A 23,030-nucleotide genomic window follows, 5' to 3' on the forward strand; every position below is an offset into this window, starting at 1 on the left:
TTGGAAGTGTGATTGCAGTTAACTGATCTTTAAAAAGTGTATGGATGACACACATCTAACTAGAATGTCAGAAAATGGCAATAAAGTTGCTGTATGTGCTAATAAAATCACTTTTGAGTGGAAACTGCAAGTAACTCTAACAGAATCTAACCTGAGTAAGTGTGATTCTGAGATTATATTGGATGTGTATGTTTGTGGAGAGGGAAGACAAAGGAGGGAAATATTAAATCTGATTTTAATTTGATTTTTTGCATTTTAAAAAAATGCATACAGAATATACTTATACATCTTATAAATGATCTAATGTGATCTTTGGTTACTTGAATGAATATTTGCTAACATGAATGCCAGTAACATGAATGAAAATGAAGGGAATATATTTCATAAACTGACTTCTTAAAAATATCTATGGAATAATTAGATTCAGCAAAATGTATCATTGTATGGTTTTAAAATCTAATATGGCTAATTAAAGAAAGTACCTTTACTATCTGCAAGTTAACTTTGCAATTAGATTGTGTTAATATTGAATAAACAGAACAAGAGCAGTAGTAGGCTACGTTTTTATTTATTTTTTAATAATGCATTTAAAAGCTGTATTTATTAGGGCATATTATAGACTCAAAAGGAAGAAATTAAATATGCAATCCTCCCAGACTTTGTTGCTAATAATAGGAGTTTGTGTTTTACAAGGAGCATTGAGAAAGTGAACTGCCTTGCATGTTATTGCCCTGGGGTTGGAGGGAAGCAAGGTCAACTTTGTTTTCCATTGGGATCATGGGTTCTTTTTAAAATTCCTTTAATGGTTTATAACAGCCCGCATCTAGTTCAAACCAGCACCAAAATAACCTAACAAAATAGTAACGTAGACTTGTAAAAGCACTTTGTTTGTGCAGCTTGACTCAGGAATTCATAGACTGACACAGTTAATGATAAAGTCTAAAAGAAGATTAAAGTAATTCTCAATAAAATTCATTTCAGACTCTGCATTTGAGTCCCTTGTTTTGAAGAAATCCTGAATACTATGGCAACTGTTACAGGTAGTCCTCAAAGTACAACAGTTCCTTTACTGAACTGTTCAAAGTTACAACGATACTGAAAAAAGTGACTTAGGACCAATTTTTATCACACATTTTGCATCCATGTGATCAAAATGTGGAAGCTTGGCAATTGGTTCATATTTTTGACAGTTGCAGCGTCCTGGGTTCATGTGAACATTTCCATCCTTCTGACAAGCAAAGTCAATAGGGAAGCCAGATTCACTTTACAACTGTGTTACTAACTTGACAACTGCAGTGATTCATTTAGCTAGAAGAATTGTAAAATGGAGCAAAACTTACTTAACAAATGTCTCACTTAACAACATAAATTTTGGGCTCAATTGTGATTGTAAGTCGAGGACTACCTGTATAACTTTCCTGATATTTACACACATAGGGACACTACATATACATTTTATACAGACAGTGGTGTATTATACCATTGGTGAACTGCAGCTGGTGTATATATAATATTATATGTAATGTTGTTATGTATGTAATTATGTATATATAATGTTGTCATGGATATTATTTAGATATACTAACAAACAGTTCTTTAAAGTAAATATGTTCTTCATCTCAGATTCTTTGAACAAGACATCTTACAAAATAATAGATGGATTCTAAATTAATCATCCAATAACATTAAGTGGTAGCAGAGTAGTAAACTACAGAAGTCATCACAAAACATAATAAAATTAGTCTAAATAACAATTTTACATTATGGAAAAGCAGCAGCAACACATTTCCTGTGCCTTCTTTAAAAATTTATAATAATTTGCATGTATTTCACTTTTCTATTGGTCAGTTTTTTAATAAAACAGGTTCTTTTGACGGTTATAACTGAATGTAGATGTTACAAAAAATATATATATATGAAACGCCCCATCTCCATTAATCAGAACAGAATGATGCTTTTTCTGTGGCTATCTTCATCCGAACTTTACTCGGAGCAGGCTGATGACAGACTAGTGTGGAGTTCTTTGCCCAAAATGATTTAGTTCAAAGTGCTGTTAGATACAACTACTCTGTCAAGTTGTAAGAGCACTAGGGCAATTTCAGTTGTATTCTCTGAAAGTTAATTAATGTGACAATTATAGAGTCAAACACAACAGTAACCATAGCAATACTTTGTTACAATTATTAATTTCTATTCTGTTCTAGGATGGAATAAAATGTATTGTCAAATCTTGCAAAGATTGCAATAGGAACTAAATAGAGAAGGAATTCTGTGACCTGATTTTCCCCCCTTGTTACTAACTTGCAAAACAACTGATAAGTGATCTTTCAAGAAATAAAGATATTTCATTTTCTCTTCTGTTTTCTTTATATTTCTGCAGTGATATTACAGTTTATTGAATAGCACTGGTTCAAATTCCTTACCATTTTGTAAAAAGTTACAGGAAAGCAAATGGGAGGAGCTGTAAACAGATTTACATATTGCATGACATTGCTGATGTGTTCTCTGTCTTGAGGTTCCTAGGCTGGGGAAAGCAGTGTTCTCAATAGAGCTCTGACTTCTACAGACTGCACAGGATGAAGGAAAGGAAAGTTGTAAATGAAGAAGATATGTTTCCTTTAAAGTTTGGTGTCTGCTTTCCTTCTGCTGTGCATTAAGCGTAGCATTTAACAGTCTTTTCCAATTAGAGCAGTTTTTGCACAGATTTTGTATAATAGTATTTCCTGATGGATTTTTCAAAGCGAGATGTTTGTCCGGTGTTTCTCATCATAAACTCACACTGTTTCTGTTGTTCCCACAAGGAGTGTGTTAAAGAGGTAAGAATTTCACAGATACATATTTAAATCAGGCTCTACTTAAACAATTATCAGAATAATAATGACAATGCTTACTTTAAAGATTTACTGTTTGTATATCGATAGGAATGTTCTTATGTAGGCAGATTGATTTCATAAAGATGTTAAGACTTGTGTTTTGTGAAGATATGTTATATTACGTTCGTGTCGGAGTGTAATAGAGGGTCTTTAATGTTTGAAGCTACAAGAATATACAACTACTAACTTCTGTACTTTTCTAGCTGTTTGATCTAACTGGATTGTTCAGAATATTGGTTCATCTACATCAAAGATTGTTAGCCTAGGAATAAAGTTAAATTGCAATCTATGGGTTCTAGGACAACTTCTTATATATCATGTGAGGCAAGTATAGTTAGATTCTAACTATAACTGTGTCCAATAGAAAGATTCATCTTGTGTAAAAAAGAAGATCAGAATACCTGCTAATGCCCGTGTTAAATATGTAGAAGATATTTTATTACAGAATGAATGTTCTGCTTGGTTGATCTGTTGGGAGCTCATTTTGATTGCAGATAAAACAATTTGTCCGTTTACAATACACAGTTATGAAAAAAAGATTTGAATGTAGTGCAAAGAATTACATCTACCATAACATATCCAATAGGGAAGAACTGAACAAATGCAGTCTGGGAGATTATCATGTGAGAGAAAGTGTTGCCATATAAAATTATAGTTCTTAGATTTTTAATTTCATATCTATATCTATAGATTGACAGACATAGATATTAAAAACTGGTTTGTATTGGAATTTCTTTGTCTTGTTCCAAGAATGCTGACTGTAGGGGATTTTTTAAAAAGCAGGGTTCTTATAGATGTGGATTTGTAAAGTGTTGTGTGTGGAGAGGTCATGATGGTAGTGCCTGAGTGCAAGCCTGCACACTTGCACACATGTTTTCATGAAATACTACACATTTCCTTATTATGTTAAACCTGAAAAGGTGGACTGGTGTATTTCTGTATTGCCTATTTGAAAGAGTGGTACTCTTATCTCATCTATTTCATCCAACATCTGTGTATGTTAATCCTTGAATCGTACTAACAATATAAACAAATCATTGATTTATATCAACTGAATCTAGATAAATAAGTGAAGGAATTGGTGGAATATGAGTTAAGTAAAATTCACGAAGTTATCTAATAAGACTCGGAAGTTGGTGCTTGTTTGAATGAAATGAGTAGTTTGGAGGACTATGGGGAAGATGGTTGAATGAAGATTAGATGGTAATTTGTGGTTTACAATTCAGTCAGATCTGACATTCATGACACAATAAATTTCACCAGGACTGTCTATCAATATTGGCTTCTTGAGTTCTAGTAAGACAAGCTCATGCTTATGCCATTAATAATTGTGCTTAGCCACCTTGCTTCCTCTTGTGGGGTTTTTTTTTTTTTTGATTGCCTTCAATTTTTCTAAACAAGGAAATCTTCTGCAGTGACTCTTTGCATGGCATATACAAAATATATAAAACTTAACTTCATTATTTATTTATCCAGTGAGCACAATATTTCAGTGTCTAGTAGTTACTTCATCTGGTATTAGATTATAACTTGTAATACAAGTTATTCTTGAACAATATTAACTTAATTTTCAGAAAATTATCTGAACTTTGCTGTACAACCTTGTTTATATACTAATCATTTTTTAACTTGAAATACTCAAAATATTCTTTTGTGTTGCTGGGGAATCTTTGAATTGTGGATATAAAATTTTCATATTCTATATACGTATGGTTTTGAATATTATAGCTGAGGCTACATCTTTCAATTGGGTCTGTGTTTTCCACCTGTTAGAAACATTTTAATAGATGATTAAACATGGAAAAATGTAAAAAAAAAACATGTTAGAAAAGAAATTTTCCATTCACTGACAGGATGAAAGAATGGTTCTTATATGATGGCACATGTTATGTGTATAGGGGCACTTTTTGAGAGCATGTAGAAATGACCGTATTATTTTAGTAATATAGTATGTAGATTCAATTAATCAAAACTCGTTTACTAAATGTTGAATTGGGGAACAGCTTTAATTTTAATTACATTTACACATTTAATTCAAGAAATGTTCTATTAGTATCCATGTTCTATAATGAATAAAATATATGGTTACAAGATAATAATGCCAAAGGCCTTTACTCTTTAATGAAACTAATGCTTTAGATTCAATTTGAAAGTAATTTTTTGGAACGTTGGGAATGTAATGTGTTACTAGCCTGCATTGCACTAAATAAACTACCTCCATATCCAGGAGTGTGCAGCTGTGGTGACAGCCTCGTGATCCTGGAAAGTGACATGGTTGTTTTAATGATCCAGATGTCTGCCATGCTTGCATTCTGGATGTTCTAAAGTACTTCTTCTGAATAGAACCTGCATCATGATGGGGCTAGCCTCCTAATGAAGGATAGGATGAGGATGATGATGATTGAAATGTCCTGTTCTTTGCTCTGGAAGCTCAGTTGAGAGTTCAACTGAGGCTTGAGCCTGGCAATTGTCTGCCTGGCCTCCTGGCCTCTCTTAGCTTGTGGGCCACATAAAAACAGCAGTGGCCTGGTATTTATTGTCTGACCAATAAAAACAAGAAACTTTCAGAGGCAAAAAGACAAGTTCATTCAAAGATAGTTAGGGACATAAACAGGCAAGGGGATCAGGGATTCCGAGAGAGAGAAAGAGGGGGAGGGAAGGGAGGGAGGGAGAGAGAGAAAGAAAGAGGGAAAGAGAGAAAGAAAACTAATGTATGATTATAACTGTCTTTGTTTGGTCTGTCTTCTTTGTTTTAGGGAGTCAAGCCAGCTAGCTTTGATAAAGTAGCTATTCCTGAAGTGAAGGAAATAATTGAGGGATGCATTCGTCAAAATAAAGATGAAAGGTAAATGTTTTTCTACTTGGATTGAGCAGTAGAAATGGGCTGTGTTGACAGTTTTGATTGAAAATCTTTCAGGTAATCTGTAATGCATCACTGCTGTAGTACAAGTGTTGGCAAATTTGTTCAGTAAAGGGCGAAATCCCACCTCTCTGTGTCTGCAGGCTTAGTGCACCTGCCATTGCAATGGCACCAGGCTGCAAGCAAGGAATCTTCTGAGAGGTGCCCACCCACTATGCCCTGGGATTCAGCCCTGGAAACCCAGCTAAAACTCTGGCCTGGCAATCTCTATCTGCCCACCTATTCTTTCTTAGTTCACAGGCTGTACAAAAACAGGCAGTAGTCTATATTTGTCCATAGGTCCTAGTTTATTCACTGCTTCTTTAGTGTATAATCTATGAATGTGCACTGATTTTGCAAGCACACATTAACATTTCTTTCAGTCAAGGTCAAATTACACCTATAGTCTTTTTTCAAGTTGCACTAATTACTTTCTTTATAGAAAAGGCATACATTTTCAATTTGTCCTCTCCTGTTTAAAGAATGGGTGAAGCATTAAAATGTATTGACAGTATTTCATTTAATAATTAAGTAAAGATCTCTTGCCTCATCCATTGGCTGTAATATTGTATCATAATGATGCTTCCTTCAGATGTTTAAAAAAATAAGTGTTTCCTTTTTTTGGAGGACAAAGTGCCATGAATGCATTATGTCTTTGCATAAGAATTAAAGCTTTATTTGGGAAGAAAATATGTTTGGTTCAAATGGTAAAGTTTGAATAATCTTTGTATTTAGTTGCATTGCTTGTATACCCCTAAAACTCCATCTTACTCATGGATCCCCTAAATTGTAACTTGTTCTCTTCTTTCTATAATTATCAGATATGCTATCAAGGACCTTTTGAATCATGCATTCTTCCAGGAAGAAACTGGTGTGCGTGTAGAATTAGCAGAAGAAGATGATGGAGAGAAAATTGCTATTAAGCTCTGGTTACGAATTGAAGACATTAAAAAGCTAAAAGGAAAATACAAGGATAATGAAGCAATAGAATTTTCTTTTGACTTGGAAAGAGATGTTCCAGAGGATGTAGCACAAGAAATGGTGAGCAATAAAGGGATTAGGTATTTGTCTCTAAATATAGATTTTTGTGTTTTGGATACAGTTTGGTCCATCTGTATTTTGATAACTGTACAAAACTCAATACTTTAAAAGGAAGTGATACAGAAAGCTGTAATTCATGAGTAAACCATGTGCACAAATTCTTAAGTAAACTCATAAGTTTCTCCATTTAATACAAGAATATTTTAAATAGGGAAATAACAATATAATTCAGCAAAACTTTGAAGTAAATACTAACAACTTACATTAGCCAAGACCAGCCACATTTTTAAAAGTGATTTTCTCCATTTTGTACATTGCCTAGTTCTGGGGTATATTTCATGCTTCAGATATGGTTGACATGTATTCAGGTATAATATTATGATATTTTACTTGATTAAAAGCAATCAAATCACTTGAACACTTGACTTTTTAAAATGTAGTTTAGAATGTTTCTTGTCATGTTCCAGCAGAACTTTAAGCAAAATATTTTTATTTTTTTCTCCAGGGGATAAGATTCATTAGCAAACTTTTCTGCCATCAGTCTGAGACAGATGTTTCTAGATGTAATTTCTAAAATTTACCTACATAAAATATTTGACATTTAAAAAAAAAAAATTCCAAAGCAAATCCATCTCAAAATGGTTTACAGGAGGTATTAAGCAACAGAAATTTACATATATATAAAAGCAAAATACTCATGCATCATCATCACAAAATCTTCAGAACTGTAAAGCCTACAAACTTGAAATTTGGCACATATGTTCCTCTTGGCTTCTAGGTGCTCACTAAGGAAGAATTTTTCAAAATGACCATCAGAGCAGTGGTATTTCGTATATTATTATCAACAAAATAAATAAATGAATAAACAAACAAACATGCTCTGATACAAAGGAGTTCTACTCCCCCTCCCCACCTGAAAAGAAATCTGTTCCAAATGCAAAACATAAGCAGAAGAGAGGAGTTTCAGTTTTAATTTCATAGCAGCAACCAGCTTTAGTTCAGAATAGTTGAGCTAAGCCTCACCCAGGCTCTTTGCTGTCTCCTTGCTCACATAGCAAATATTCTTTCAGTTTCCAAACAGCCCTCAACTCTCTCACACATTGACAGGATACTAGCCAGATGAATACCGATGGATGCTGGTAGGCAGAGGCAGATTTTTCCCCCTTATTTTCCTCTCCAAAAACTAAGCCCAACCACATAGTTTCATAGCGAAGCTCGGGTATCAAGCTAGTATAAATATAAATATAAATGACATAATAAACCTTTCATTTCAAGTCTATGGAGATTATCAATCTTCCAAGTCAAGGGTCTTCAAACTTGGCAACTTTAAGACTTGTGGACTTCAATTCCCAGAATTCCTGAGTTAACATAACTGGAGGAGGAATTCTGGGAGTTGGAAGTCCACAAGCCTTAAAGTTGTCAAGTTTGAAGACCCCTAATCCAGGTCATGGTTGTCCCAAAGGTGCTTTTTCCAAAAAGCAACTGGATTGTTTTGGTTTTTTTCTTTGTAAATGTTTCCCCTTCTCATCCAGTAACTTCTCCAGTTGTAATGAACTGACTCAGTAACAATCGACCCTCAGAAAGTCTAATGACCGGATGGATGTCTGCAAAGAATATAAACCTTTCCATATCTCTCTAGTCAGTTAAAACCGAACAAGTTTCTTGGATGAGTTTTGCCTTTTGGGAAAAGCACATTTGGGACTTTCATTTCAAAATTACAAATAGAAATTAGTCCTTGAAACAATAGCTGATCGAATACATATCACACCAACATTTAATTAAAAGTGAATTGAAACATTCAAGTCTTAAAAGCATCCTGGTTTGAGTTCACCTTATGACTTCAGTGTAGGTTATATGTTAATAAACAGAGGACATTGCATCTAGATTTTCCTTCCATTCCATGAGGCTGTGGATCAGTTGTCCTATGAGGGTGAACAATACTGGCTACTATTATAGTTGCACAAGTGGTTTATTTCCTTGATAAGATCTCAATATTTTGGGTGAATACTATGATGAGTAATTTTTGAGCCAAATATTTGGGAGAATACCATGAGGAATAATTTTTAAGCCAAACATTTTCTTCTAATATTTTTGTAATAGTTAATGTTACTTTAAAACTGACAAACTGATTGTTTCATTTTTGTTCTGTCATGCAATGGGTGGAAAGGAAAGAAGAAACTTAGAGCTAAGGAGAAATTCCTGACAGAACAATTTATCAGTGGAACAACTTGCCTCCAGAAGTTGTAAATGCTCCAATACTGGAAGCAGGGGGTTGGATCTCCAAGGTCCCTTCCAACTCTGTTATTCTAATTCTAATTCTAGAAATGGCTGTCTTAGTGTAGTTAATATCATGCGTTTCTGTTCTTTGTGCCTCTTTGTAGTTTTTTTTTTCATTGTGAATGTTTTTATACATTATTTTTTTTAATTGATTGCTATATGCTTCCCAGAGTCACTTTCATGTGAGATGGACGACTATGTTGATGTGATAAATGAAATAAATATATTTATTGTAATACACCATTGTCTAATAGTATGAACTGTTTTTCTTTCAGGTTGAATCTGGATATGTCTGCGAAGGAGATCACAAAACAATGGCTAAAGCTATAAAGGATAGGGTATCTTTGATTAAGCGAAAGAGAGAGCAGCGCCAGTTGGTAAGGGAAGAACAGGAGAAAAGAAAGCAAGAAGAAGTCAATCAGAAACAGCAGACAGAGCAGAAAACACAAGCAGGGGCTGCCCAGCAAGGAACAAAACAGGTTGTGCCTACTACTAGTGTCACTGCCATTCCCACCACTTCAACTTCTGTTTCTACCCAAGTAGAACCTGAGGAGCCTGAGGCAGATCAGCATCAACAGGTTCAGTTCCAGCAACCCAATGTTTCTGTGTTATGTAAGTACTTTCTGTACACATCACCCAACTTCGGTTTTTTCCCCACTCTTGGATAGCGGAGGCTAAGTTGTCATTAGAGATTAATGGTAATTTTTTTGTATCTATGGATGCAATTTCTGCCTTGCTATTATGTTCAGGAATAGACACTGGTTCCTACAGGGACGAAATGGTTGCAACCGAATCCAAATTACCATTGCTGGTTTCACATCTATCGGAGAGGACCGTACATTGGCAGAATCAGTTTTGCTGCCATTGTCATCAAATCACAGTGGGGAAGCCACTCTTTTTCTTCATCTCACATCCTTCTTACTATCACCAACATTATTATTAAACTCCAATAGTCACACAAATTGTGGTAATGTCATCTGGATGGGATCAAATTTCCTCTAGAGAGAGGAAGAGAGCTTTAAAAAAAAAAAGTTCAAAAGACACTTTTTCCCCCTTGGGGGAAAACAATCACTCTACTGCCTACATTACCAAGTAGTCCAGGTACATTGTGAGCAAGACAAGAAAGGCTGGGAGGAGAGTTACCCAGACAACTTGTGATCTTTCCTGCTGACTCTGCTTTTGGGAAGCCAGCAGAGAAGGTTACAAATGGCAATAACATGGCCACAGATGCTGCAATTGGCCGTAAGTGCAAACTGGTTGCCAAGTGCCCCAATTTTGTTCACGTGACTGCAGGTGCACTGCAATGGTCAGAACCTCAACTTCAAAGACTGGTCATAATTTCCCTCTTCAGTACCATCCTTATTCTTCACAAGATGAAGCTAAATTATTTTCCAATGCAGCCAAATACAAAATATTTCGCTGTCTTACTAGTATATAAAGCGGAAGCCGTAGCATGTGGCATATGAGTCTAAATTAATCTAAGACATTTGTGACTGCCACTGCTACCCTAGCATCACTGGTTTGAATCAGATCCTAAAACATCTTCCAAGATGGAACTGCATCTGAGTCTAGGTTAAGGATTAATCTTTAGACTGACTCTGTTTGCCTGTTCTCATCTCCCCAAAATTACTTTCTAACCTCACTTCAAGAAATAGTCAGCTTCCTTATTCTATATGTCCAGAGAAAATACCTAATCTATTACTATCTGGAACTTATTTCCATGTAATCCTTGACTTATGGCTACAATTCAGCCCAAAATTTCTGTTGCTGAGTGAGACAATTGATAAGTGACTTTTGCCCCATTTTACGACCTACCTTGTCACAGTTGTTAAGTTAGCAAAACAGTTGTTAAGTGAATTTGGCTTTTCCATTGACTTTGCTTATCAGAAGGTCACAAAAGGTCACCTTCACATGATTCCAGGACACTGGAACCATCAAAAATACATGCCAGTTGCCAAGCTTTTGAATTGTGATCACGTGATCATGAGGGTCCTGCAATGGTCATAAATATGAAAAATGGCCAAAGGTCACCTTTTTCAGTGCTGTTGTAACTTTGAACAGTCACTAAATGAACTGTTATAAATCGGAACTGCCTGTATTTGTTTGACAGATCAAATATAAATTATAGTACAGCATGTGCATTGTCTTTACAGATGTTATAATGCTGTTTCCCTTGTCCCTGAAATTCTTTAAATTCGTTTGTGAGATTGTTGTATTTTCTTGGCTTTGACTTGTCTTCTTGGCAATTCCCACATCCAGTGTGCCTTTTTATCTTTCTTGATCTTTGGCAGTTGATTTTCACATCCATTTCTTTACAATCATTCTACGGTTTCTCTGGTCCCTAATCTATGAGGTTTAAGACATCAAAGTGATTCCTGATGTTCTCCTTGAAAATGATGGGCATATGTTCAAGACCATATTATGGAAACTGATTGGTTTTCTTTTGCTGATAAAATTTAACTTGAATCTAGCATATGAGCAATTTGTGATCTATTTCATAGTCATGTATTTGCTATTAATAACTAGGCTCTTGCATTTCCTTCTACCAGTTACATAATCAATTTAATTTCATCTCTGTGTACTTCATCTCAAAATACCCATCTATATATTGGCATTATTTTGATTGTTTAAAGAATGTGTTAGCATTAAATATCATTGGATTGGCAAAAATTAATAATTCTGCTGGGGAATGGACATATATAGGAAAAATTAATTCCTTCCTCTTCTCTTAAGATGGTTTACCAGCCAAAGTGGTGTTTCTTTTATAATTATGTCAGAGACACAAAATGTATGATTTCTTTTTTGGCTTACTTGGCATCCTTCAGCAACACACAAAGGCTGGAGGAAACTTTAGGTAAACCAGTAGAATTATATAAGCAAGAAGAAGACCAATAAAGGAAATTACACATTGGTGTCTCAGTTATTTTCCTCCAAATTATAATTATCTCCCAAGTCCATGAAGCTCACCTCTAAACAGCCTGATACAACTTCTGATCTTAAGCTAGACTTTTATATCATAAAGAAAATAGTTACTACTGCCCAGGTAACTAATATCTGTCTATCATCATAACTATATAACTCTGTGTGACTAACAATCAGTTTACAGAGAGAGAGAGAGAGAGAGAGAGACAGAGACAGAGAGACAGAGAGAGAAAGAAAGAAAGAAAAAGAAAGAAAGAAAGAAAGAAAGAAAGAAAGAAAGAAAGAAAGAAAGAAAGAAAGAAAGAAAGAAAAAGAAAGGATCACCAGAAGCACAAAATAGTCCAATACGAAAGAAAACTAAGGCACCATATAACCAGTTCACAGAAACAGACACATGTTCCACTAACATACTGGCTCTGATGGGGTGGGGAAGATACAAGGTTTAGCAGCCTTCTTTAAGGTCAAGTCCCTGAGATACAAAAGGGCATGGTGTCTGGGTTTCTCTATGATTTGATTGGAATAAATGGTAAAAATATTTCCTAAACTTGCCTAGAGACTACAATTAAAAATATTCCCCTGGAGCTGAAGAAGAGCATTGAATCATTATTGGAGAATTATTGTATATCTCCTTGCTATTATTCAGTCTGTTTTTGAATTGCAACATTTTTTTTAATTCAAAGACCCACTGGCAGAAATCTTATGCTGTTATTTTTATTCAGCAGGATTTGAAGAAAATAATAACCATAGTAGTAGTAATATGCATCCTGCAATGCTACCTTTAATGCCATTGAAGGACAACATCTACCTATCCCACTCAGGTCCTTGGGAAGGATTCTAGGTGGACAAAAAATGCCAGATATTGTGTAAACACCTGGCTGACTGTGTGACAAACTGTAGTAAGGGTAATAAAAAGAATGGCATATATCTCTATAGAATTGATTGAAAAATTTGGGGATATAAAGAGTTTTTCTCCATTTTTTGTATATTGAAATCAGTGACCCAGTAAGTAGAGAAATCCAAAATATTAAAATAATTTTACTGATTATTTTACTGAGTGGTTTTATTGCCTGAAAAGTGAAATCAAATGAAAAGTATTACTCCACCTGATAATTTCAGATATGAAAACTTGAATGCTTCCTTTTTCATGGATGGAGCATGGTGGAGTGGTTGTTCCCTAAATATAAATGAGCTATTTCTATATTTATTGGCAAAAGAATGCATTCTTAGACAGTGCTCAGAATGAGTACTTCTAATTGTGGATTATCTGCTGTATAGATGAGGAGCTGCATGATGGTAGATGTCTGCAAATCCAAACATATTTACAGGGTGGGGGTGGGTGGGATGTCCAATGTTTGGTTGAAATGGCGTGTTTAAGAATTTGTTTAAAAATTGAGAGCAATATTTATTTAACAAATAGCCTTTGCTTCATGACAATTCATTGAATGACCATGCAGAGTTTCAGTGGCACTAATGCTGTGGTGGGGAATGAGTCATACTGGTCCTTGAAAGTTCAATCGTTGCAGCGCACCACTATCATGTGATTGTGATTCGAGTGGCAAATGGCTCACGCTTATGACAATTGCAGCACCCCACAAGAATGTGATCGCCAATTGCTGCTTTCTTTGCTGGCTTCTTACAAGCAAAATCAACGGAGAAGCTTGAAAGGAAGTTTGCAAGTCTCCTCCCTCCATGGGCCATCCTTTCCCCTGTCTTCCTCCATCCCTCCGCCACATATAATTTTGATTATAGTAATTTATTTAAAATGTAGTAATTAGATATGACTTAATAGTCTAAACATTTTAGTGTCAACACCCAGCCTGAGTATCCAAATTCAGTTTCTATGTGCTATAGCACATCGCATTCAGCGTATTAAGTGGAAAGAGAGAGAGAGAGAGAGAATGAAAATGAGAATGTTCTTTGCACTTACAAGGCTTGAACTTGCCTTTAAGTTATGAACCGGTATCTAAAAATCATATTTATATTGTGTTTTACAGCTGATGGCACAGTTGACAGTGGCCAGGGTTCGTCTCTCTTTAGTGAATCATGCTTGAGTAGCCAGCCGTCGGCTTCCTTCACTTCCCAGCATGAACAGTCTCTTCCAACACTTCCAGCCTCAGGATATTCAGTTCCTGTTGGCCAGCCACAGTCACAACAGCCTGGAGGATACCAGACCTCTACGGTGGTAAGCATAAAATTAAGCAGAATGACAAGAACCCTAGAATCTTGTTCCATTTCCCTGGGTGTCTTTAGACGTTAGGTTTTCAGTCTGGGATTGTTCAAAGGTAATAAAGAAAACTGTGTGGACAAGCCTGTTGCTTGCCTTCCTCTAATATTGCTTTAAAATAGGAATGTTCTGAAAGCAAGCATAGTGAACTGAATGTGAAACATTTGCTTACTGGCAGTAAGCAAATACATAGAGGTATTTGAAGCTGTAGTTAGGTTCAAACCTTATTGAACTGTGGGTGGAAGAAGAATCATGGGATAGAGTTTTTGACCCAATGATGACATTTATAAAACATGTGTTATGTGAATGTGTTGCAAATTCTTAACTGCAGCTAAAAAAGGTAAGAAGTATTAACCATTATAGAATGCTGCATGTAACCACTTCAGTTTTAAGTTAACCTTATGTCTCAATTTATTTATAGCTCCCTTTTAATTGCTTATGGGCACAGTTACCTTTCCCACTTCATGTGTTCATTTGTGTTACTCTATAATTTGTATTTTTCTCTGCTGGGTTTTCAGAACTGCCATTGGGGTTCTTCTAGAAGATCTCACCTCCTATTCTATTCATTATACTTTTTTAATGAAAAATGCTACTTGTAGAGTCTGTACTGACAAAAATTATAACTGATTGACCCATAGCCAAAGATTGCAACATTTGGATAATCATATATTCATTTATATCATATTGATGCAGGTAATTAGAAAAGGTAATCTTTTGCTAGAAGAGAAGCATCGCCATACATTTCAAATGCACTTATGAAACTTTGTGCTCTTTTAATCCAAATGTAACATTTCAGTTTTAAGTTTGACATACATACATTTTAGTTCCTCTGATTCCATTAAAAATATTGTTTAAACAATAACCCCTATTAAACAATCTTCACATTCCTTGCTTCAGGGTTCAGTAATCATAAATAATACCAAGAGTATGTTAATAGTTCTTCTGAACAGGCCAGTTTCAAATGACAAATAGATTTCCAGAAAAGAAAAGAAAAAGTAATTCAGTCTTTTTGGGAAGTTGCAGTTTTGAGGGAATCTCATGGAGAGATGACTTGGGAAGAAAATAATTAAAAAGCCTAAAAAAAAATGTTTGGTGGGAAGAAAAAAACAACCCTGGCTTCTGGAAGAGCTACTACACAACTTTTTTAAAATTCTAAGTTGGTTCAATCAACAAAATTTGCTTATTTTGTTGATTGAACCAACTTGGGAATGTAAACGGATTATAGTATCTTTATTTTCTAATGAATTCTTCTACAATATTGTTCATTTTTCAAATTTGTTTTTAATCTTAAAGTCAAAACGTGCAGGTTAAAATGTGAATCATTTTGTGTCGTATAATTCTTAGCTGAATAAAGTTGTAGAGAAATCCTGGCAAGGCATTATTTAGGAGGCCATTCCAGTTCAAAAAGAATCAACTGAAGTGAAGAAGGGGAGAAGACAATATAATATAACTAGAGACAGTTATATTATTAACATTTAATTGTTAACACTTGGAAGAAAGAGCTCTTCTTTATTAAGAGCTTGTTTTCTATGCCTAAACAGAGTAAACCTGTAATGGATCCCTGAAACACAACCTAATGGAGACCTGAATTTGGAACAGATGCCTCTTTCTACATACCCTGCTTGCTAACTATTTTGTAGTAGATTTAGTTTTAGTGAAATTTAATAGTCCGAGAAAAACCTGGAGGCCTCTAAAGTGCACGTATTAGTTTTGTGTGTGATCTCTATCAAGTTTCTTCCTAACCCTGTCTGTTATAATCAGTATCAGTCTTCTGCCATGATTATGTCCCTGAGTTTCAGTTCATTAGTCATGTTATTTATGCTCATTTCTTTTTTTTTTTTTAGCCTCAACATGGCTGTAGCATGTCAGTTTGTGCTTCCACTCTTTCCCCCTCCCTTCCCTCCCCGGTCCCTCCCAGTGCTCCTTCCACCCTGGCATTAGCGTTGTCTGCACCTCTTTCTTCTTCCTATCTTCGGACTACCCCGCAGGAAACTTTTGGTGAAAAGCTTTCCAAAGCCCTGGAGAGTGTCCTGCCCATGCATATCACCTCTCCACGCAACCAGCGGCGCTCCAGCCTGCCTTCCCTCTTTGTCAGCCCTGTATGTCACTTTCCTGACACATTAAGATAAGTTACCACTAAATACATCCTGGCTTCTAGTATTGGATTAGGATAAAAAGGCACCATGGTTATTCTGTGCTATAGGAAAGCTAATTCCTCTCCTTCCTGAAGTTAGAAATTAATTTGTTCAAAACTTTGGGAAAAGGCTTAAAAGGATGAATTTATAGGATGAATCTGAAAATTATTGTATTATTTCAAAAGCATTTGAATGTTTTCTCAGTTGGGATAATAACCAAAGGTAGACAGTACAGTTGATTCTCATTATTTGTGGATTCCATAATTGCAACTTTGCTTACTTGTTAAAACTTATTTGTAGTTGCAAAATTAATAATTGGGCAGTTTTATGGTGATTCATGGACATACACAGCAGTGAAAAATTTGAGTCACCCAATGCACATTTTTCAGGATATGCTAATTCTGTATTTGTGATGATACAGCATAACTTCTGCAGATAATGAAGATCCTCTGTGCCAGGTTTTCTGGCAACCACATGGCCAACTTTTCTTGACATAGTATGGAATGGTTTATCATTCCTTCTTTCAGAATTTTTTAAAAACACCCCTACAGTCCTGGATTTCCTAGCAGTTTCTATTTAAGCACAAACCAAGGATAGTACATCTTAACATTTTCTCAGAATTGGCCTCAGTCAATTGGGTGCTTCTATCTGTTATATGTTAATAATTCTGAAAGTAGCTTTTATTTATTATTCAATCAATAATTTACAGTACATGGCTGCCCATCTCAAATGATTTTGGGTGACTAACAGCAAAAAAAACTCTAGATAATTTGCAGCCAAATATTAAAAACAAAATAAAACAAAAAACTGTCAATAGAAATACAAATACATATATTTCAACAAGATTACTAAATTAACTCAGAGTCTGGCAGACTTAATAACTGTTATATAAGTTTGTCTGGTTGTGTATACATGTGTGTATGTTCCTTTTCCTAAAATGGATTTTTTTTTAAGTACATTTTTATTAAGTTCAAAAAATAAGACAGTAGAAAGAAAGAGAGGGAAAAAATAACTTCCAACTTTCTTGCATACAGTGCATTGCAAAAATAATACATCAATCTTTTGCTTCACATTTCACATTTCAAGCCAATTCTTTAATTACAAAATCATTCTAATCATCAAAACCTAAAGTTTCTTTTTCTCAGTTTCAAGCAAGATACTGGTGTTTTTTTTTTATTAAATCAATTAGGAGAATAATTAAAATAATCAAAATTCACAAAGGAAATGGAAAATAATAAACATTACCTCTATAATAGATCTATAACAAATAGGAGCTGTAACAAAATACTGTACCATATTATTAATCCTCTGATGCATGATGATTTTTTAAATCAAACAATACTTCATTTTAAACTTACTTGCACTGAAATATAATTTGCTTACTATGTGGATAACTTTCAGGGCCATTTGCTTTAATTACCTGTATAATTTTCACCTGTAACTGTTGAGTCTTTTGTGCTCTCTGAGCTTGGTTGTTTGCAGATGTTTTGTTACTAGACAAGATAACATCTTCATTGCTTTTAATCTGTCAACTTCATGATTTCACTGCTCATGCTTCAAATCATTTATGAAGAAGGTAAAATCACGTATGTATATTTGGCTAGACACAGTAGTAAAGAAATAGACAATGGAAAGAAGGCAGAAATAATTTTTAAACTTCATCTGTTCTGGAAGCAACTGCTTGCTCTACTATCATGGGGGCTAAAGAAAATTATTCTCAAGTCTCATATTTATGGACTTTAGGAAAGGTAGAAGCTTCCTCTTCCTTAAGCCCTGTTCCTTTGTGCCATATGGGCCCCCCCAGGTCTACTCCCAGTGTAGAGTATTTTATGCACTGAATGTTTTTAATTTTAGTTAAGAACAGTAATGGGTTTTTTGTTTAATCTCTGAGTAGCAACTAGAGGTAAAAGTAAAGCTCTTGTGATTCAAGTTCAATATCTTGCAACTATATGGATATATCTTCTTGGAAACAAATACAGAAGTGATTGAAATTATTTTTTTTAGATAAGGAGAGGAAATTAGAATCACTTTCCTACAGTACAAGCAAACGTTTTCCTCCCTCAAATGATATGCGAGACTAATTGTCACTCTATATTTTTACTACGTCATAGGAGAATTTGCTGCTGCTTTTCCAGAACAATTAAAATTTGGTCTCAATTGACCCTATTAGTATAAAGAAGAAAAACTGAGCGTTTTAATCATATTGGACTATGTTTAACAGAGAGTTTTATAAGAGATAACATATCCATTCTGGAATAATAAAGTGCAACACTTGACAAATGTAATCCCTTTGTTATAACTAGGTTTTGGAGGTGTGAAAACAATGAATAATCTCTAAACTTTTCTTTTTGCTGCAGCTTAAAAGCAGATTCTCTTCCTATTTAGACAACTATTTCTCAGGAAGTGTACTGTAGTGCAAAAAAGATTGTATTAAGAAATAATGGTTTTGAAGCAAATCTAACAAAATGTATTTATCTTAATAAAAAAGATGATTGGAAAAATGGCTTCTAACAAAAGCAAATATTCCTATAGACATCAGTCTCTGCCATGGATGTATTTAATGGATTTGCATAACACTTAAAACATTTTGTGTCTTAAATATGACCTAAGTACAGCCATTCTATAAGGTTATTAAAGAGAGCCATTTATTGAGCTGAAATGGTGATATGTTTCTGTAATGTCTGAACTACTTGTCTTGTTCATGTCAATACAGCCTCAGTCCATGATGCATCGGTATGGACTAGATTCCCAAGTAATTTTTTCTACCGTTCATGAACGGCCAGGCTCTTTCTCACCACCACCCACCTGCCCTTTGGGGGTGTCCATTTCTCAACGACGCAAAAGTACTTCTATCCTTGAAGCCCAAACTTGCCATTTCCAGCCCTTGTTCAAGACCAGTCAAAATCTACTTCTCCCTGGTGGTAGTCCAACAGTTTGGACACCAGAGACATTAGCGACAATGAGCACAACTGCTCATAATTCCACAAGAGAACACATTCAGGCTAACACTGTGTTGAACTTGACTCAAACCTTGAACGATTACAGACCTGGACAAGCAATTTCAGAAGATGCTACAAACACATTGACCCAAGAAGCATTATATTTAGTGGGCATGCACTATCAATCTCAATTACCTGAACACTGTGAAACCCTATCCTATAATGCTCAAGGAACTGAGCTAAACTTGCTGCAAGCTCCTGAACTGAGAAACGTACAAGGTGGCCCTCTTCAAAATTCTGCTTTTGAATATCAAACCGGGCAGACGTTTTTGGCAAGACAAATTCAAAATTTGAGATTGGATTCTGGAATGAATCCATTATTGCCAGCGTCCGACATATCAACCCCATTGAGCGCAGACGCCATACAGATGAATTTTCATCCAGTCTTTGTTCCACATTCTGCACCTGCTATACTCTCTCACAATGGGGATGGTCAAACAAGTGTGTTTGAGTTCCATGTTCAAACTCCCAGTGTAACTGCAGGAGAAAGTACAACCTTATCTCAGTGTGTATATAGAAATCGTCACACAGATTTTAACCAGGAGGAGTCTACTCAAAGAACTTTGCAGTCTGTTCGCCTTCAGCCTGTAAAAGAGGAACAGAGTAACTATATGAGTTCTGAGTTCATGATGAGTAGAGGCAGTTCTGTTCTCCAGAGCTGGCTGGAAAGTAGCCCAGGGTATTCCAGTGACTCATCACAGTTAATTTCCTCCGATACTAGTGATTTTCTGTCGCCCCCTCCGAGTGGGACATCTGTATCATATGCCACAGATTTATCTTTTTCTGCTTCCCAAATGGCTGAGAAGAAGATATTGCCAGATTCACAGGTCTTCATCCACTTTCCACAAAGAACTTCATCTGAACAGGCACTGTCTGCATTGTTTTCAGCAAGATCATCTACATTCTATTCTCAGGTTACCAGTACAAAATGCTTCCAAATGTTTTTTGGGGGGTTTAGTGTTACCTTGGCACTATAGTATAAGATTCCTTACATTCCTTTCTCCCTTCCCAAGATACTCTGGCACTGAAGGACAAATTGTTTCTCCAGGAATGTTTTTCCTGTTGGAACCATTTCAGTCCTATCTTTTTAGGAACACCCTCAGTGGGACTCTTATGTGTAGTGTGTATTAATTGTAAGCAAATCTTGGTTGTAGGGCTGGGTAATAGGCTATGGTAAAAAGTTATTACTTCATTGCATTAAAGTAAAAATCCTGTCTTTTTACTTATCTGAAGCTGAGTTTGGAAGCTCAGGTAAGTGATATTTACAGCTTCTTTTCGCCATCTGAAAATGAAAAATCTGGAGAGTTTGGATGTTTTGAGAGATCTTAGAAGCACTCAAAAATATCCTTGTTCATTTTTATAAAAAAATAATCCAGCATTTCCTTATTCAGATTGTATATTATGACAGCTTAATGTAAAATCAAGAAAAACGATGGTTCACATGTATGTTGTGCTTATACAGAACATCTAGATATTTTGAACTTTGTAATATAAATGTGCTGTGAATCTTTAATATTTAGCTATATAAAATTCAAGTCAACAAACCACTATAAAATTAATTAGGAGTAAGTCCTATGAAACTTTTAAAAAGCTTATTTTATAGAGAGAATTGTACTTACTGACTTTGTGTTTTGAGATTACAATCTTATACCAGCTTACATAGGACTAGGTTCACCACAGGTAGTCCTTACAGGCACAGTTGACCCTGAAATTATGATTGTACATTGTTGCAGTAGAAAGTTAAGGCATCATGTGACTGGACCACATTTTTTTTGTGGTAGTCATTAAGCAAACATCGTGGTCATTAAGCAGATCGATTTTCTCCAATGGATGTTTCTTGTCAGAACCCCAAAATAAGCATCAGACACTGGCAAAAGTGCAGATTACAGTTATGCGACTGCAGGATTCTGCCAATGCCCCTAAATGGGAATCAGTTGTCATGTGCCAAAACTGCAACCACGTGATTATTGGGGGGTGGGGTTGTTGCATCATAACTTCAAAAACAGGTTGTAAGTAGTTTTTGGGGGATCCATCATAATTTTTAACAGTCATTAAGCAACCGGTCATAAGTCAAGGACTACCTGTAAACAATATGTGTCTGACCTATAAATAAATATGAGTTGGATTACATAAGGTATCGCTCAGAATCTAAAATTGCATTACTTTGCACATATGATACTTTCATAGACTACCACATGTGCAAATTAATGCAACTTTAGATGCTGAGTGATATATTATGTACATATACTCAAATATAAAATTCTCCACTTCAACAAGAAAGTAATATTTTTGTTCCCCAGTTTTCCATTTTCCAAGATTCTGCCTTCCTCCCCCAACTTAAACATTTCAGGAAATTTTACAACCAATCCATAATTGGCCCCGTTGAAGATATGCATAAGGAGTAATAATAGTGATACATGGGTGTCTGCACTATCTGCTCATCTTTCTCCTTGATTAAACTAAATTAGTTGCTGATCAGTGTGGTCAAACTCTGATAATAAGACATCAAAACACCACAGAAATACATAAAACTTGCTTAATCAGACAGTAGTGGAACATATCACAATAAAGTGTGCAGATTATACAATCTTCAGCTGTTTGAAAAATTATACATAAAACAGAAAGTTATAAACATAGATAATAATAATTTCTGCTCCCTCTGGCCTGCGAAAAAAACTTTCACATGAAACGGGTTCCTGGTGCCCAAAAGGTTGGGGGCCGCTGCCTTATAGCCACTTCTGGCTATCCATTCTGTTGGGAAAGTGTGTTATATGTCAAGTCCCTTTTTGATATGGACTACTGTTTAAAACACATTAATGTTACCTAGCCTGGTAACAAAACATCCACAAACTCTGAGAATGAACCTCCATTCTCATCCTATACTCCAGCTGCAGATATTTGCCACTAACACAAACTTTTTAAAAAGTTTATTTTCCCTTATTCATTCTTGATCTTAGCCAAAAAAAATAAAAAGATCTGCTCTACGTTCACAATATTTAATTTCCTTCCATCCTTCACTAATAATCACATCCTTCATCATAAATATCAAAACAGTCATGTTTGTTGATTCATTCTTTTTCCATATATGCATGCATGAATAGATATGCTTAACCACATATTTGAAACAATTCTTTTTTAAGCAGCGCAATATCAAATTGTCCAGACACTTTTTCTGTACTTTTGTTCCCATGTGTTCTTTCATTGCATCTAACAGGGTTATTTTTTATGCATTGAATTAATTCAGAATATTACACTATTTTTCTATAATTATCCCTGATTCCTGCATAATCATCTTTCACATTCATAACACATGCAGTTATCACCTGTATATAATTCTATATACCACTTGGATGATACCAATTCATGCATTTGATACATATTTCAGCCCTTTCATTCATATTTAAACTTACACCTTCTGTTTCCTGCATGCCCCAAAGGTGCTTTTTCAAAAGGCAACTAGACTTTCTTTGTTTTTCCTTGAAAAAGCACCTTTGAGACATGACCTAGATAATATGGAATCTCCATAAATGTTTCCGCATGCATTCAGCAATTCCGTATACAGTATCAGACTACTTTCTTTTTAATCTATCATACCATTCCTATTTCTCTTGTTTCACACTCATGCAATCATTTGTTCTGTTTTCTTTATTTATAATGCTT

The 23,030-nt window shown here is 35.2% G+C and overlaps 1 protein-coding gene across 3 annotated transcripts in view; it reads left to right on the forward strand.

The window, feature by feature from the left end:
• The window catches only part of WNK1 (WNK lysine deficient protein kinase 1), a 124,161-nt gene that overhangs the window by 61,770 nt on the left and 39,361 nt on the right, over window positions 1-23,030 (forward strand). For 2 of the 3 annotated variants that reach the window (XM_026718805.2, XM_087935042.1), the window contains exons 5-8: window positions 5,630-5,718; window positions 6,594-6,813; window positions 9,366-9,702; window positions 14,007-14,194. In XM_026718805.2, coding sequence (XP_026574590.2) covers window positions 5,630-5,718; window positions 6,594-6,813; window positions 9,366-9,702; window positions 14,007-14,194 — 834 coding nt within the window. Of the gene's footprint in view, window positions 1-5,629; window positions 5,719-6,593; window positions 6,814-9,365; window positions 9,703-14,006; window positions 14,195-16,080; window positions 16,336-19,084; window positions 20,285-23,030 lie in introns of all 3 variants that reach the window. The other variant, XM_087935043.1, reaches the window with a different exon arrangement.

The sequence above is a fragment of the Pseudonaja textilis genome, chromosome 5 (genome assembly GCF_049901715.1).
Source record: "Pseudonaja textilis isolate UNSWEBS1 chromosome 5, rPseTex1.2, whole genome shotgun sequence".
NCBI classification, from domain to species: Eukaryota; Metazoa; Chordata; class Lepidosauria; order Squamata; family Elapidae; genus Pseudonaja; species Pseudonaja textilis.